This window comes from Carassius auratus, linkage group LG49B, assembly GCF_003368295.1.
Source record: "Carassius auratus strain Wakin linkage group LG49B, ASM336829v1, whole genome shotgun sequence".
In the NCBI taxonomy this organism is placed as follows: Eukaryota; Metazoa; Chordata; class Actinopteri; order Cypriniformes; family Cyprinidae; genus Carassius; species Carassius auratus.
The window spans coordinates 528649-543566 of record NC_039301.1 but is presented as its reverse complement, the minus strand read 5'-3'; the positions used below and the strand labels follow the sequence as shown (position 1 = coordinate 543566).

At 39.1% G+C, this 14918-nt stretch overlaps 1 protein-coding gene and 1 long non-coding RNA gene across 2 annotated transcripts; both read right to left on the bottom strand.

Annotated features, from left to right (window-relative positions):
• Positions 1–656: 656 nt before the first annotated feature.
• Positions 657–3114, bottom strand: LOC113068722 (E3 ubiquitin/ISG15 ligase TRIM25-like). Its single transcript, XM_026241550.1, has 2 exons — positions 2459–3114; positions 657–683 (listed from the first exon to the last, which is right to left on the bottom strand). The coding sequence occupies exons 1-2, from the start codon at positions 3029–3031 to the stop codon at positions 657–659; spliced, it is 600 nt and encodes a 199-aa protein (XP_026097335.1). The 5' UTR covers positions 3032–3114.
• Positions 3115–4271: 1157 nt separating this feature from the next.
• LOC113068762 (uncharacterized) lies at positions 4272–8264 on the bottom strand. The gene is made up of 4 exons (XR_003279595.1): positions 8101–8264; positions 7797–7970; positions 4712–4773; positions 4272–4641 (listed from the first exon to the last, which is right to left on the bottom strand). It is a non-coding gene; the product is annotated as an uncharacterized LOC113068762 (long non-coding RNA).
• Positions 8265–14918: the final 6654 nt, after the last annotated feature.

Below are 14918 nucleotides of genomic sequence, written 5' to 3'. Positions count from 1 at the left end.
CACAATTTCACTGATGATCCTTTATAAACACCAAACCCAGGATAAAGCGGCTGAGTGAATGTGGTCTGGACTGTGTGGATGAGGTTCATTGTGTCAGAGACGCTGTAGAAGGACAGAGTTCCTGCACTGTGATCCACAAACACTCCTATTCTACTGCTGATGGACTTTACAGGGAGATCAGTCCATGTGTTATTGTGTATGAATGAGTAACTGGAATGAGAGCAGAATAAACTCCAGGACTGATCATTACATCCAAATGAACACTTATTACTTGTTCCCTTCCTGCTGATGCTCTTATATGACACTGATATACGAACACCTTTATCTCCACTCAACTCCTGCTCCCAGTAACAGCGTCCACACACACTCTCTCTACACAACACCTGAACATACACATCAAATCTGTCTGGATGATCAGGATACAGCTGGACTGTGTTAGTGGCAGTAATCACTCTGTTCCTCTCAGACAGATATAGGAGTTTATTCACTGTGTTCAGATCCAGAGTGAGCGGACGGGAATCTGATGGAGATAAAACACATCAGAATCAGGAATTATGAATCTGTTTGATTCATGTAGCTGAACTCTTTATGTTCAGTGTATCATCAGTGTCTCAGTACAGATGACCAGATATCAGTGCTAATCATCATTTACATCATCAGTTATAAAACTCTTCTTTCACCTTCTACAAGTAGAACATGAACACACACAGTGAGGTTTTCTGCTTGTTTTCTTACTGACTTACATTGTAGGAAGTCGTTCCTGGTTCTGGGAACAATGTTGGTGAATGTGACTGTGGAAATCAACAGACATGAACAGTGTGATTCTCATGATCCTCCATCCATTCCTAAGACATTTCTAATATGATGTTCTTCATGATGATCAATTGGTTTCTGAGAGCAGATGAATCTCCTGGACTTTACCTCTGTCTGAGATCTTCTTGAGCTCCTCTTTGCAGAAATCCTCCAGTTTGTCTCTCAGCTGATGGACAGATTCTCTCAGACCAGCAGAAGAGACAAGACAGCCGAATGGATCATCATTTACGTCTGTAGATTCAGGAGGTGCTGAGAGAGACTGGAAACTCTACAGAAAACAGAAATCAAACTCATGAGCTCCACACTCCACCCAGTAACCTTCAGGAACATCAGATTTGTGCAGCTCTTGTTGACTTGACTGATCTTTAGTAACTCACCTCAATCCAGCACTTTCATTCATATTCATTATATCACATTAGAGCTGCAGATTCTAGTATTTGCCACTTACAGTATATGTAAACCTTCTAGGAAATAGTTTGGATAAAACATCAGTTAAAAATATAAATGTCCATCTAACAGCTCAACCACATCAATGGAGTCTGATTGTAGGGTGGAGTAGATTTGCTCAGGAAAGGCAGAGATTAGAATGAACATTTACAACTTTATAGGAATTAGAGACACAGAAATTTCAAAAGGACCCTTGAAGGGCAGTAAAGTTTGGTGGCACAAGTGGTGTTTGACAGCTAAATATATCTTCAAGAAGAAAGAGCTCAGAGAAAACATTCCTAAGAGATTTTCAGAGCTGCAAGCCATTTGTAAGTGACGTCTCTTTCAAAAAAATATGATCAGATGAGAGTCTGACTGATGATTATATAATAAGAGACTCATGAAATGTGTCTCTGTGAGTCTCTGTCACAGCAGGGTCTGCTCAAGTCCACTATGATCCTGTTCTTCTAGATCTGTGTTACCTGCAGGAACTGGATGTGATGTGTGTGTGAAAGCTGCTCCAGCTCAGCGTCTCTCCTCCTCAGATCATTGATCTCCTGCTCCAGTCGCTCCAGTCGTTCTTCAGCTCGACTCACTGCAGTCTTTTCCTGATCTCTGATCAGTCGTATCAGCTCAGAGCGGCTTCTCTCAATGGAGCGGATGAGCTCAGTAAAGATCCTCTCACTGTCCTCCACTGCTGTCTGTGCAGAGCGCTGTTAGGACACACAGTGATTCAGCTTCAGTGAGTCTGAACTGAGACGGAGACAAACTTCTCTTCTTCTCCAGACTCACCTTATGAGACTCCACAGTCTCTCTCAGCTGCTGGAGATCTTTCTCTCTCTGCTGGATTCTCTGCTGGAACGTCTTCTGTGTCTCCTTCAGCTGCTTCTGCAGGACAAACAGATGATAGTGAATCTCACAGAAAACTACTGGCTCTAAATCATCATGAACAGATGGATCCAGGAAAAGTGGAACTGATAAGAGCTGTAGGTTCAAACTCTTGAAGGGATGATTGATGGTTTACCACTATTGTACATCTATTAATAAATATCAAAACCTGTTTCACACTACAAGTGTAAGTATTATAAAAGTGAAATTGACACAAACGTACAGCTTCAAATTTAAAGTTTTTCTCCATTAATCTGTGGCTCTATACAGAAAACAATCTGACTGTTGGATCACTACACTGAGTATTAAATTGATTGCTAGTGCTAAATACCTGTTTTTCTGTCCTCTGTGCTGCGGCTGATACAGTTTTGTGTTTTTTATGCTCATATTTTGTACACAGCTCACAAATGCATTGTTGGTCAGTAATACAGTACATTTCCAGATGTTTCTCATGTTTCTGGCAGATCATCTCCTGCAGTCGTCCAGTGGCTTCAATCAATTTGTGTGGCTTACGTAAATACAATTCCTCATGACGGTTGAAATGAGTTTGACAGTAAGATTCCTGACACACCAGACAGGACTTGACAGATTTGTATTTTCTTCCAGTACAGACGTCACACTGCACATCTCCAGCTCCAGCATTACAGTCAGCAGCAAGTTTGGTCTTCTTGAGTTTCTTCACCAGTTCAGCCAGCACAGTGTTTCCAGCTAAAACAGGTCTTGGACTGAAGGTCTGTCTGCACTGAGGACAACTGTAGACTTTCTTCTGATCCTCCTGATCCCAGCTGCCTTCAATACAGCTTTTACAGTAACTGTGTCCACACTGGATGGTCACTGGATCCTTCAGGAGATCCAGACACACTGCGCACATGAACTCATCCTGAGAAATTCTGGCTTCTGCCATTTTACTGCTTAAATACAGAGACACACAACACACGACAGCTCAACTACACTTCAGTTTCTCCTTCCCAGAACTCCAATGATTCATGTTTCCTGGTTCTGTTTGAGTCACGTGTGTAAAACAGGCATATCAAGTCTATAAAGCATGATTTGTCTATTAGATGTCAATCTCAGACATACACCCAAAGAATACAAATAGCAAATCTGTCATGGCACGAGCGTAACTGGCTTGTAAAGGGACTCTGATTGGTTTATTGCACTATAACGGTGGCGGCTGCCCTAGCTTAAATTTTTTAAGAAAATGGTTGGGCGCCAGACAAGATAAATCCTGTCAAATTATAAATTAACCCAGGATAGCAAAAACTAAGAAACCACCTATTACAATAATAATAATAAACAGTCCAAGGAACATTTCATAAGAGAAGTGTATTCCATGAAAGAAAGAAAAAAATCATCATGACAAAAGATCAAATAAAAACAAAGTTCACTGCTTAAGTGTTAAGTGAATAGCTGTGAAATTTTTTTTTTTTTAAGAACTTTTGTCATTATTTTTTTTTTCATGGACTTATGGAATAAATTTCTCTAAAACTTAAAAACCTGAAAACTTAAACTTGATCATTTGTTGTGAATTGTTTTGTTGTGGAATTATTGAAACCTTATGGTAAATTGTTTAGGGTTAATTTTTTTTTTTTTTTACCTCTGTGCTATTAATTGGGGAGTGTTATTAATTGGGAAGTTTTTTGTGTGTGTGAACATTTGAATTTTGAAAGTGTTTGTGAATTATTGAACCGTTGAATTGAAATGTATTAATTAACAATGCTGTATTTTTTGTGGAACTTGTATAAATTGTGTCTGTGGACGTTAATTGGTTCAGTAGAGTTGTTGTTAACTACTTGTCTCGGGGGGGGGGGGATATTTTATCTAGCCATTTCTGTAAATTGTAAAATTGCTGTTTTGTGAAAAGTGTGGTGCTTAAAATTACTGACGAACACAATTATTGATTTAAGTATACATTTTACTGATATCCTGCCAAAAATTTGTTTCACCCACACAAGCACAACACACATGGCAAATCCCCCTCTTTCCCCATCCACTTTTATAGAAATGGAATCACTTCCAGACATCTCAACCCCTTTATGGCCTCCAGCAGTGCAACCTCTGATGCCACCAGTAGCTCCACCTGATGTCTCTGCAGTGAATAACACCCCTGTTCCATTCAGCCAATCCATCCTGTGTCCTGTATGCTAATGGCTTCTCCTGTGTTGGCTGGCAGCACTCCTGTGCACACAGTCAACTGGGCACCCCCAGTGGATAACATGCAACTATGCACATCATCTGAAGGAGGATCTCTTTCAAGTTCTCAGCATGACCTACCCATCGCTCTACCAACTCCTCGAAAAGAAATTCAAAAGTTTACTTCTCAGGTACAAGGGAACTGGGAAAATATATTTGACTTCATGAAAAGACAAGAAAAAACAGTGAATGATCTTACCCAAGAAATGAAAGCCACTTATACCCAAAACAAAAATCAACTCACTGACCTCGCTGCAAAAGTGGAGGATAACAAGAGTCAAGTCTTCACTCTACTGACCTCTACCAAACAACAGGAGGAATCTGAAATGGATAAGTTGATTAAAGCTATGAAGCAAATGATTACAGCTGAAATCCAAAAGATGGAATCTACCTGGGTGGTAGAGATGCGTTTCATGGTGGATCTCCAGTCAGAAGTTTAGCAGGACATCAAAGCTTTTCAACACACATTTCAAACAAGCCATGATCACATTACTATATAACTTCCGAAATATGTCACCCAAAATGACCAGTTATCCACATGTGTAAAGGAGCTGAGAAAAGAGATGGAGAAAGGATTTCAGGATCTAAAAAATCAAATTGAAGAACAACAAAAATTGGCAGCACAAATTTCCAGCACCATTACTTCAACTACGCCATCTGTGTATACTCCAGCAATTCCTTCAACTTCTTCAACCCCTCTTCCCACACCTATCGTAAAAAGTGATTATATTAAATTAACTTTTCCCACTTTTGGTAGACCATCAGATGATCCAGACCCCTACTGTACTTCACAAAATGTCAGACTTTTCATTCTCCTACAGAGCCCTTTGCAAAAGATGGAAGGCAGATCTAACTGAAGGTGAAATTGTTAAGATGATACTTAAGAACATCAAGCCCTACCTTGCCAGCCAATTGCGTAGTCGGGTGAGTACTGTAGAGTAGTTAGTCAAGTTAGGACACCAACTGGAAAAAGATTATGAGCAACAGCTTCGATATGAAGGTCGAATGAGCCCTAAACATCCACCCACATCACAAAGACCCTCCTCAAACCAACCTGCTGAGAAAATCCCAGTTCAGTGCTGGAAATGCCAAGGACAGCATCCTCCAGGCAAGTGTCCACACTATATCCCTCCACCGTCCCCTCAGTCATCTGCACACCAATTTACCAGCAGTAAACATCCCTATTCATCTCCTCAGACAAGGGGTCAGTTTTTAAACAACTCCGTTACTGCTACAGAAATGCAGAAGCCTCCAAGTAAAAACAAGAAAGCCTCTACCTCCACAAACCTCAATGCTCCGACGACAGTACCTCAACAGTTGTTTGTTCCCGTTAGCATTGCTGCATGGACTGGAAAAGCCATTGTTGATACTGGGGCAAGTTACACACTCATTAATGAAAGTCTCATGAAACAGCTCACATCACCAGATCAGCTTCATCTATGGTCTCGTGGTCCTCTCTACTTAGCAAATGGAGAAGCAGAGATTCCATTAGGATGGATGAATACCACCATACAACTCCATGACCAAGACTTGCTGTTGTTTTGTCATCACAAGCCCTTGCCTATGCTGTAGTCCTGGGATTGGACTTTATTTTCTTGCAGTGGAATGAAACTTAATGTCTCAGATCAAAAATATTCTTTCAAGTTTGCCCCTGCAAAAGAGTACCCCTTTCAACCAGGTAATGCCAGTATGCCAATTGTGGGTCCCCAATGTGAATACCTGCAACAGAAGAAATCCACACAGAATCTGTCACTGTTGAGTTCTGTTCCACCTCCATTCCCCCAACTGTTAATACACCCACCTGACCTTATGGACGGAAAAATTTTAATTGAAAATGCAGTAAAAGAGACTCATTTACCTCCAGAAGGCCAACAACAGTTGCTCCACATCCTGAAAAGCAACCCTCAGGTATGTACTCTCCAGACTGGACGCACTGATGTTCTGCAGCCCCACATTTATACCACTTGTCAGGTACCCATTAAGCAAAAACCATACTGTTTGTCCCGTTAAGCAACTTTCCATGGAGGAACAGCTTGAGGAGATGTTGATGAAAGGACTTGTTGAGCCATCCCACTCTGGTTGGGCCTCCCCAGTGGTCTTGGTACCCAAAAAGGATGGCAAACTTAGATTCTGTGTGGACTACAGAAAGGTTAATTCTGTGACTAAAAGTTATGCTTACCCTCTTCCAAACATTACAGAAATCTTGGAGTCACTCTCTAGAGCGGCTATTTTCTCTACTATTGACCTCAACAGTGGTTATTGGCAGGTAGCAATGGATCCCAACTGCAAAGCCAAGACTGCCTTCATCACTCCTGCAGGTTTCTTTCAGTTTAATGTTATGCCGTTTGGTCTCAAAAATGCTCCGGCCACTTTCCAGAGACTTATGGTAACAGTCCTGGGGGAACTAAGGAGAAAAATATTCTTTGTCTATATAGACAATATAATCATTCACTCACCTTCAATCACTCAACACATTCATGACCTTCAGACTGTCCTCCGCAGATTGGAGACTGCTGGTCTAACTATTAATTTGAAGAAGAGCAAGTTCTGTCTTCAAGAAAGCACCTTCCAAGGACATGTTGTAAGCATTTACAGCATTTCAGCAGACCCATGTAAGACTGAGGGCATTCATGCCTACCCCGCACCTAGAAACCTGAAGGATTTAAGTCAGGTTTCTTGGACTGGCTGGGTGGTATCATCGGTTTGTCCCGAAATTGTCAAGGATAGCCCTCAACTCACTAAAAAAGAAAGCACATCGGTTTGAATGGACAACTCCATACCAACAAGCATTTGAGCAGTTAAAGTCGTGCCTCACTTGACTGTCTGGCAGTCATATGGGCTTTGGAAAAATGGCAACACTACCAGGAACACAAACTCTACACAGTTGTCACTGACCACTCTGCACTACAATGGGTCATGGGTTCCACCAAAACCACCAGCCGACTCATCACCAGCCGACTCATCTGCGACTGCAAAAATGTGATTTTATCATTGAGTACAGAAAAGGGAAACTCAATGTAGCCCCAGATGCGTTATCTAGGTCTTCACCAATCTCGAGCTGCAGTCTGTACACCAGCCACAAGGAGTCAGACATGCCATTGTCAGATGTTGTCCTGTGGGAGGAACAGCACAAAGACCCTGAGGTTACAAAACTATTGAAAGCAGTTGCAGAGAACCGTGCAAGTTATTGAGGACAAATTATATCAGAAAACTTACCTACCAAATAACCAGTTGCACTATCGAGTGTATGTACCCAGTAATCTTCGGCCCTGTCTGTTGCAGCACTACCACTCCAGTCCTCTTAGTGGCCATGGAGGAATCTACAAAACATACAAAATGTGAAATGTCAAATAATAAAACATGACAATCAAAAGCCTGCTGGGAAACTGCAGCAAACCACTACCACTCACCCAAACCAAATGCTGGGAGTTTACATCATTGGACCACTACCAAGAAGTACAAACCAGAATGAGTACCTGCTTGTGTTTGTTGATTATTATTCCCGATGGGTTGAGTTGTTCCCCATGCGCAAATCCACTGCCCAGAATATTGCCTCTATCTTCAGAAAAGAAGTTCTGACTCGATGGGGTGTTCCAGATTATCTCCTCTCAGACAGGGGTGTTCAGTTTGTCTCCTCTGTGTTCAAAGAACTGTGTGAAAATTGACTGACTACAGCATACCATCCGCAAACCAACATTACTGAAAGAGTAAATCGGACCCTCAAGAATATGATTTCAGCTTATGTGGATGAAAATCACAAGAAGTGGGACCAGTTCTTACCTGAGTTTCGAATCGCCATAAATTCAGCCATACAAGAAACCACTGGACTGTCCCCAGCAGAGCTTCAGCTTTGCAGAAATCTTTAAGGTCCAATGGACAAGACGCTTCATGGGGCTAATTTAACCCCAGACGCTGCTACCTACGATGTGATCCATCATCTTCATCACTTACAAGCCCAAGCCAAAGAAAACAGAAGGAAAGCAAAATTGAGACAACTGAAAAATTGACAACAACAAAAATAGAAGAGATTTAACATTTAAGAACAAGGATTGTGTATGGTTACATAACTTCCCACAGTCCAGTGCACAACATAATTTTATTCTGAAGCAGCTGGGTCCTCTGAAATATAATATAGCCCTGGAAGACACCGGAGAAGATGTCCATACAGCACATGTCTGTAATTTAAAAATGAGTTTTCCAACTGCCGAGGAATTGGACTCCCAGGAAACACAAAAACTCCTTGACTTGTTTCAAGAAGCCTCTGATGAGGAAGAAGAATTTTTAGGTTTCTAATAAATTCTTTCTTTTAAACAACCATGGGTTGTTTTCTTCAAGGGAGGGAGAGTGTGGCAGTGGAAAAACTTCGGCCACCGTATCTTTTAGTTTACATTCGTTTTCACATGGAATGATTGGGGCGGAGTTTTCAATTAACAGCGGAAGGATGGAACATATAAAGGAGATGTGACGTACCTGAGAGAGGCGCGTCATCAAAGTTTGTTTGCAAGGTTTACAGGTGCATGTTTCAGAGTTAATGGATTCCAGTGAAGAGAGAAATTACGGCTGCTTGGATTATTGTTCCCTGTAAGTGATGTTTGAGCAGCATAGAGTTTGACTAAACTTAAGCGTAACGCTTCCAGACCGTCTATATGGGTGAAATATCCAACGAAAAGCTGCCCATTTATCCTCCTGTCCTAGTGTCTGACGACGATGTGCAACCTCAGCATCCTTCACATTTGCAAACCTGATCAGTAGCCTACTTAATGATGCGGTTTTCTACACGTCAATTGCCAAATTCACTTGTTAAGTGTAAAGCTGTGAACTTTGTTTTTTTTATGACCTTTTGTCATGATGATTTTTTTCTTTCTTTCATGGACTTATGGAATAAATTTCTCTTGTGAAATGTTCCTTGGACTATTTATTATTATTATTGTAACAGGTGGTTTCTTAGTTTTTGCTATCCTGGGTTAACATAATTTAGCAGGATTTATCTTGTCTGGTCCCCGAACATTTTCTTAAAAAATTTAAGCTAGGGCTGCCACCACCATTACAGCACGTTACGCCCAAAAAACACCCATTACTCATTAAGAGAATTGGGACAACACGTTTTGACCATGTGCCTGTGCACGCCAACCGTTTTTCCGTCGTTAAAATAGCAAAAGTGGATTTGGACACACCCTGAGTGCACCTGTGCCATGGGCTTTACACTTTGCATTTAGATCGTTAAAGTAGGTCCCTCTATGAACACAAGTTACAGAGAAGCAGCACAACAGCTTTCATAACTGCAGAAATACTGCATCCTGATTACTACACTTGCATTACTACTGCATGTATTACATGTATTCTCACTGCTCTTTAGATTACTTATAATCAAAGTTGATTTATACTTATCATTAAACAGACCATATTGATATAGAAAAAAGCAAAATGAAAGAAAATATACTCCTTTATATATATATTAAGCATTATAAAATGCATTAAACACATGCTTTGGTTTCCCAAACTGGGCTTAATATAAGAACTGAAGCGGGTTTGTGAGTTGATAAAAAGCTCATAATTAATTAAATCATGAAAATAAAATAAAAAATACTCAACACTTGAGAGTTGAATACTAATAATAGAAATATTTATTTGTTTATTTATTTGTGCTGTTAGATTATTGAAACATTAACTTCCTCAGATATATGTCAAGTAATTATTATATTTTAAGGGGTTTGACTGACAATAAATAAAGAAAAATATACGAGCAAGCATTAATAAGCATGAAAACAACAATGCCATTACACACCCCAAGCCTTACAGGTTTGAAAATATTTTGGTCCAGACTTCCAGAATCAAAAGTTCACAAGTTTGCACTTACATATTATCGGATTGAGAAAATAGTAATCATATTTGGTGTGCTGTCCTGAGAGAGGGCTCCGAGCCCAGGATATTAGAAAGAATCAATCAATTATGAATAATTTTCTGCCATTGTGTGAATAATGTAATCATGTAATTCAGAAAAAGTACTTAGTTTATGGAATCTGATGACGTAATCCAGATTACTACCCAGGGATGCATTTTCCAAAACAACAATGCATTACCAATAGAGTTCAATAGAGCTTACCACCATAGTAAGCTAACGATGCTTTTGGGAAAAGCACCCAAGAACTGCCTAGTGGTTAGAGAGTTTGACTCCTAACCCTAGGGTTGTGGGTTCGAATCTCAGGCCGGGAATACCATGATTTAGGTGGCTCTTGAGCAAGGCACTGAACCCCCAACTGTTCCCCAGGTGCTGCAGCATAAAAGTGGCTGCCCACTGCTCCGGGTGTGTGTTCACAGTGTGTGTGTGTTCACTGCTGTGTGTGTGCACTTTGGATGGGTTAAATGCAGAGCACAAATTCTGAGTATGGGTCACCATACTTGGCTTAATGTCACGTCACTTATTATTAATATACACTCTAAAAAATGCTGGGTTGTTTTTTCAACCCAACTGCTGGGTTGAGGCCGTTGGATAGGACTTTGGGATGTTTTAACCCAAGTTTGGGTTGAAAATAACTATCTTTTTTAACCCAGCGGGGGTGGGTTGAGGACGCGGACGTGAAGGAGAGCACGCACGTCACGTCAAAATCGTACGTCTCTCCAGTGCGAGCAGCCGCCATTTTCTCAGCGTGATAGAAGCGAGAAGCGAGTGAAAGACTATGGTAAGTAACGTTAAATATTCAAAATGTAAAGTTATCTTTTATTGTTTACCCGGTTGTATGAAAGGCGGAAGGTTTTATGAAAGGCGGAAACAAAGGAGCTTAACGTTATATCTAACGTTATATAAAAAAAACGGACGCGGTTTTCGCCTCGGACACGGAGGTCTTAACTGCCTCATGTAACGTTACTGAACGGAGGATGTACTTTTAATATAACGTCTGTGAATGTATTTTGTCATATTTACATAAGATTTTACATTATCTGTTCTCTTTGAGGCGTTAACAGACGGTTATGGTCACGGTTACGCTCATGTGAATTTGTCTTTTTTTTTCGCGGTTAAACTGAATGTATGTTTGTCTCCTAAAGGAAACGGCATTGTGTAGTAAAGACTAGCATAATTATTTTGAGGCTGTTGAAGTGGTAACTGTTAAAAGTATGTTTTACATGTAATGTTTCAGACTTGTCCAGCTCCTGTCTTCATTGTCCTCGCGCTGAGAGTTAAAGACACAGAAGCTGTTTGTGTGAGGAGTCACAGACCTGTGTGAGGATGAGGAGGAGGTGTTCTTCTGAAGAGAGGGACAGACGGTTTAAGGAGAGTAAACTTCAGAATAACATCAAGTTATCTTTATTTTTACTAAGACTAAAATAATGTGTGTGGTTTTTTTAGATGTTGAAATCCAGAGACAAGATAACTTCATTCTTTTGAGACTGATGTAAGTTAAATTATTATTACTTTTTTTTTTTTTTTTAGAAAATTTATGTTTCTGTTGTGTCCTGCCTGTTAACTTCACATTTTGATGCAAAAACAGTGTGATTTTATATATGTATGTATGTATATGTTAATATTTTATTGAAACCATTGATGTCCCTCTTTGCAGAACTCAAACTAACTGGAGTTAAGGACACACAAGTCTGCTTGTGTGAGGAGGAGGTTTTCTCAGCTTCTTCTGAAGAGAGGGAAAGATCGTTTAAGGCAAGTAAACTTCATAATTTCATGTTATCAGTTGTTGTTTTTTTACTAAGAGTAAAATAATGTTTGTTTTTTGTTTTTGTAGATGTTAAAAGCAAAAGACATGGGAGATCATCATTCCCTTGAGATTTTATGTAAGTTATTTTTAGAAAATAAATTTTTCTGTTGTCTCCTACCAGTTTACTTCACATTTTGATGCAACAACAGTGTGATTACGTGCTCATTTCATTAAGACCATTGATGTCTGTGTTTTTCATTGCAGAACTCAAACCAACTTTGGAGTTGTCTGATTTGGAGAGTCATTATTCTTGGTCTGCGCTCTTAGAGGTAAAGTTCACACAAAAAATCATTTACTTGCCCTCAAGTCATTCCAAACCTATAAGACTTTTGTCTGTCTTTACAACATAAATTAATATATTTTTAGTTTTCTCATAATATTTGTTAATCCATTTATAGTTTAGATAATCAGTATTTTCAAGCTTCATAAATATAGAGTTATTGTAGAAGTAAATTCTGATATTTATATATGAATACATCTTAAATTATATGATAGCAAACATGTATGTTCAAAATAAAATATTGGTCTCCCAGACCAGCAATGGAGGACACAAAAAGAGAATATTAAATATATTCATATGTTTTCCAAAAAATGAACAGAGTTTGTATGAGTCTGGAAAAACATGGGGAGAGTAAATTATGAACATTTTAATTATTTGGTGAACTAACGGTTTGAAGAGCAGCCCTCCATGTACATGAATATTGTGAGGTATGTGAATGTCATGTCTGTTTTAATGTTTCAGTAAAGAAGCTTTCTGAAAGCAATATTTATTCAAACAATATCGCATGTCCTCACACTAGTGCTGCCATTATAGACTTCATGAGAGCTGTGGTGGACTGAGACATTAAACAACCGCACAAAGTGTTGAAACTTTAAAACCGATTATTTACCTATCCTTACGGATGTGAATACACCTCTACCTGAAAATGGATAGTTTAATTAAATGTTTAATTTTTTCAAATGTGTTTCTCTTAGGCCACTGATGAAGAGCAGGCGGTGACTGGATGAATCCTGGTCAGAGAGGAGAATCTTCTTTCCCCTAAACAGCACTGGTTTTAAAGGAGGACGCTGCCCTGGATGATGTAGAAGATGTCACATGCTGTGCAGATGGGGTTTCTTCATGATTACATCAGTTATGCTAAAGAGATCATGAAAATTGACCGTGATGCATGATCTGTATTCATGGACAATGAAACAAACTGTAAGTGTATAATTTGTTAAAAAAAAAAAAATTAAATGCTTTTTCTGTGTTGTTTAGTAGAAAAGTTTGCACTCTGTCATTCATACACCTGCTCACATTCTTTCACACACACACACACACACACACACACACACATGCGTCTGTTAAAGGTTATAATATCAAAGTTAATGTTGTGATTTATTTGTGTACTGTCATGCCAGAATAGTTGGAAAAAAAACTAACTAATTGTAAATTTATTGTATGTGTTTTCGTATATTTTTATACAATATATACAATTGAACAAAGTCCAATTTGATCTTAAGTTATATTCATCAAATGTTCAATGCTTTGTTTATGAACTCTGTAGCTGTTAATGCCATCCTTTTCTGCATTTCTTCTAACATGTTACTTTTTGACTTTTCTCTTGTTTTTAATAAATATTTTCCTTTTGGTAATTATTATTTGTGTGTAAAAGTGATATTTAAAATGAACAACATTTGTAGGTTTAATGCCTAGCTCAATTTGGGTTAATTTTAACGTAGAAATGCATTGTTTCCCCACATGGCTGCACTCTGCGAGTTTATTTTCTGCCAGCAGGAGGCGCTAAGAGCGGGAGAGGTAGGTTTCTCCGGTAACGGCTGCAGAGCGGTGCTGAGCTCACAAACGCTGCCTTATCAAGCATATGCGAAATGATATCGAACATTTTCTAAATACAGCAGTTTTCCTTCTGAAATACAGTGATAAAAAAACACCCGCCCTGTTTTTTAAAACCCTGCAATATAGTCATTTTAAACCATAAAAAAGGCAACCCAGCAGGCTGGGTTAAACATGATAACCCAACTGGTTGGGTTAAAACAACCCAGCGCTGGGTTCGTCCCTTTTTGACCCAGCGCTGGGTTGTCAAAATAACCCAAATTGGGTTGTTTTCAACCCAGCAGTTTTTAGAGTGTATATATATATATATATATATATATATATTGTATTGGATAAGTTTCCTGTATCATCAGTGTGTAGCAGACACACTCACCAAAACGATTTCAAAATATAGCTTATCGTGCCCGAAAAGACCATTAAATATTGCAGATAACATTTGAAGTAAAAATGTATTTACATACACATATCTTAACCTCATAGGACTCATGAATAGACTTGTTCTCTGTAGTGGCTATTATATATTTTAACAAATTACTCTGAGAACTGTTGTAAGTCTTGGCATGTCACAGTTGTAAGTCTGAATGTCCTGTAGGGAGAAAAATTCAGGGCTTTTGAGAGATACCAAATGTTACACACTCCCTCTCCTTGGTCTTTAAAAATGGCTGGCATTCAATTAGTGATCAAATTTAACAGTCTTATGAAAATATGATAACATTTTGTAATTATAATTTAATTGGGACTAATTTTTAAACTGTTTGTCATAAATCAATCAAGCAATAAATCAAGCAGTCGAGTTTGGGTTCAGACCAGGCAATCAAACCAAGTGTGAAAGCACTGATCTTACTGTCAATATTTAGTAAATTTAATCAGACATGTTATTTCACTGACAGAAGTTTAGCTGCAGTATTAATGTCATGAAAAGATTATGGGTAGAATCTCTCATCAGTCTATTCTGATTCATCAACACAGTTTCACTGATGATCCAGAACCAACCAAAAACCCAGGATAGAGCGGCTGAGTGAATGTGGTCTGGACTGTGTGGATGAGGCTCATTGTGT

Bases quoted from the DNA above. Each gene is read 5' to 3' on its own strand.
- LOC113068722 (XM_026241550.1), bottom strand. From the start codon at position 3,031: ATGGCAGAAGCCAGAATTTCTCAGGATGAGTTCATGTGCGCAGTGTGT. The intron at 684-2,458 runs GTATTTAGCACT...TTCTACTTGTAG, and splicing joins CACAGAGGACAGAAAAACAG to AAGGTGAAAGAAGAGTTTTA.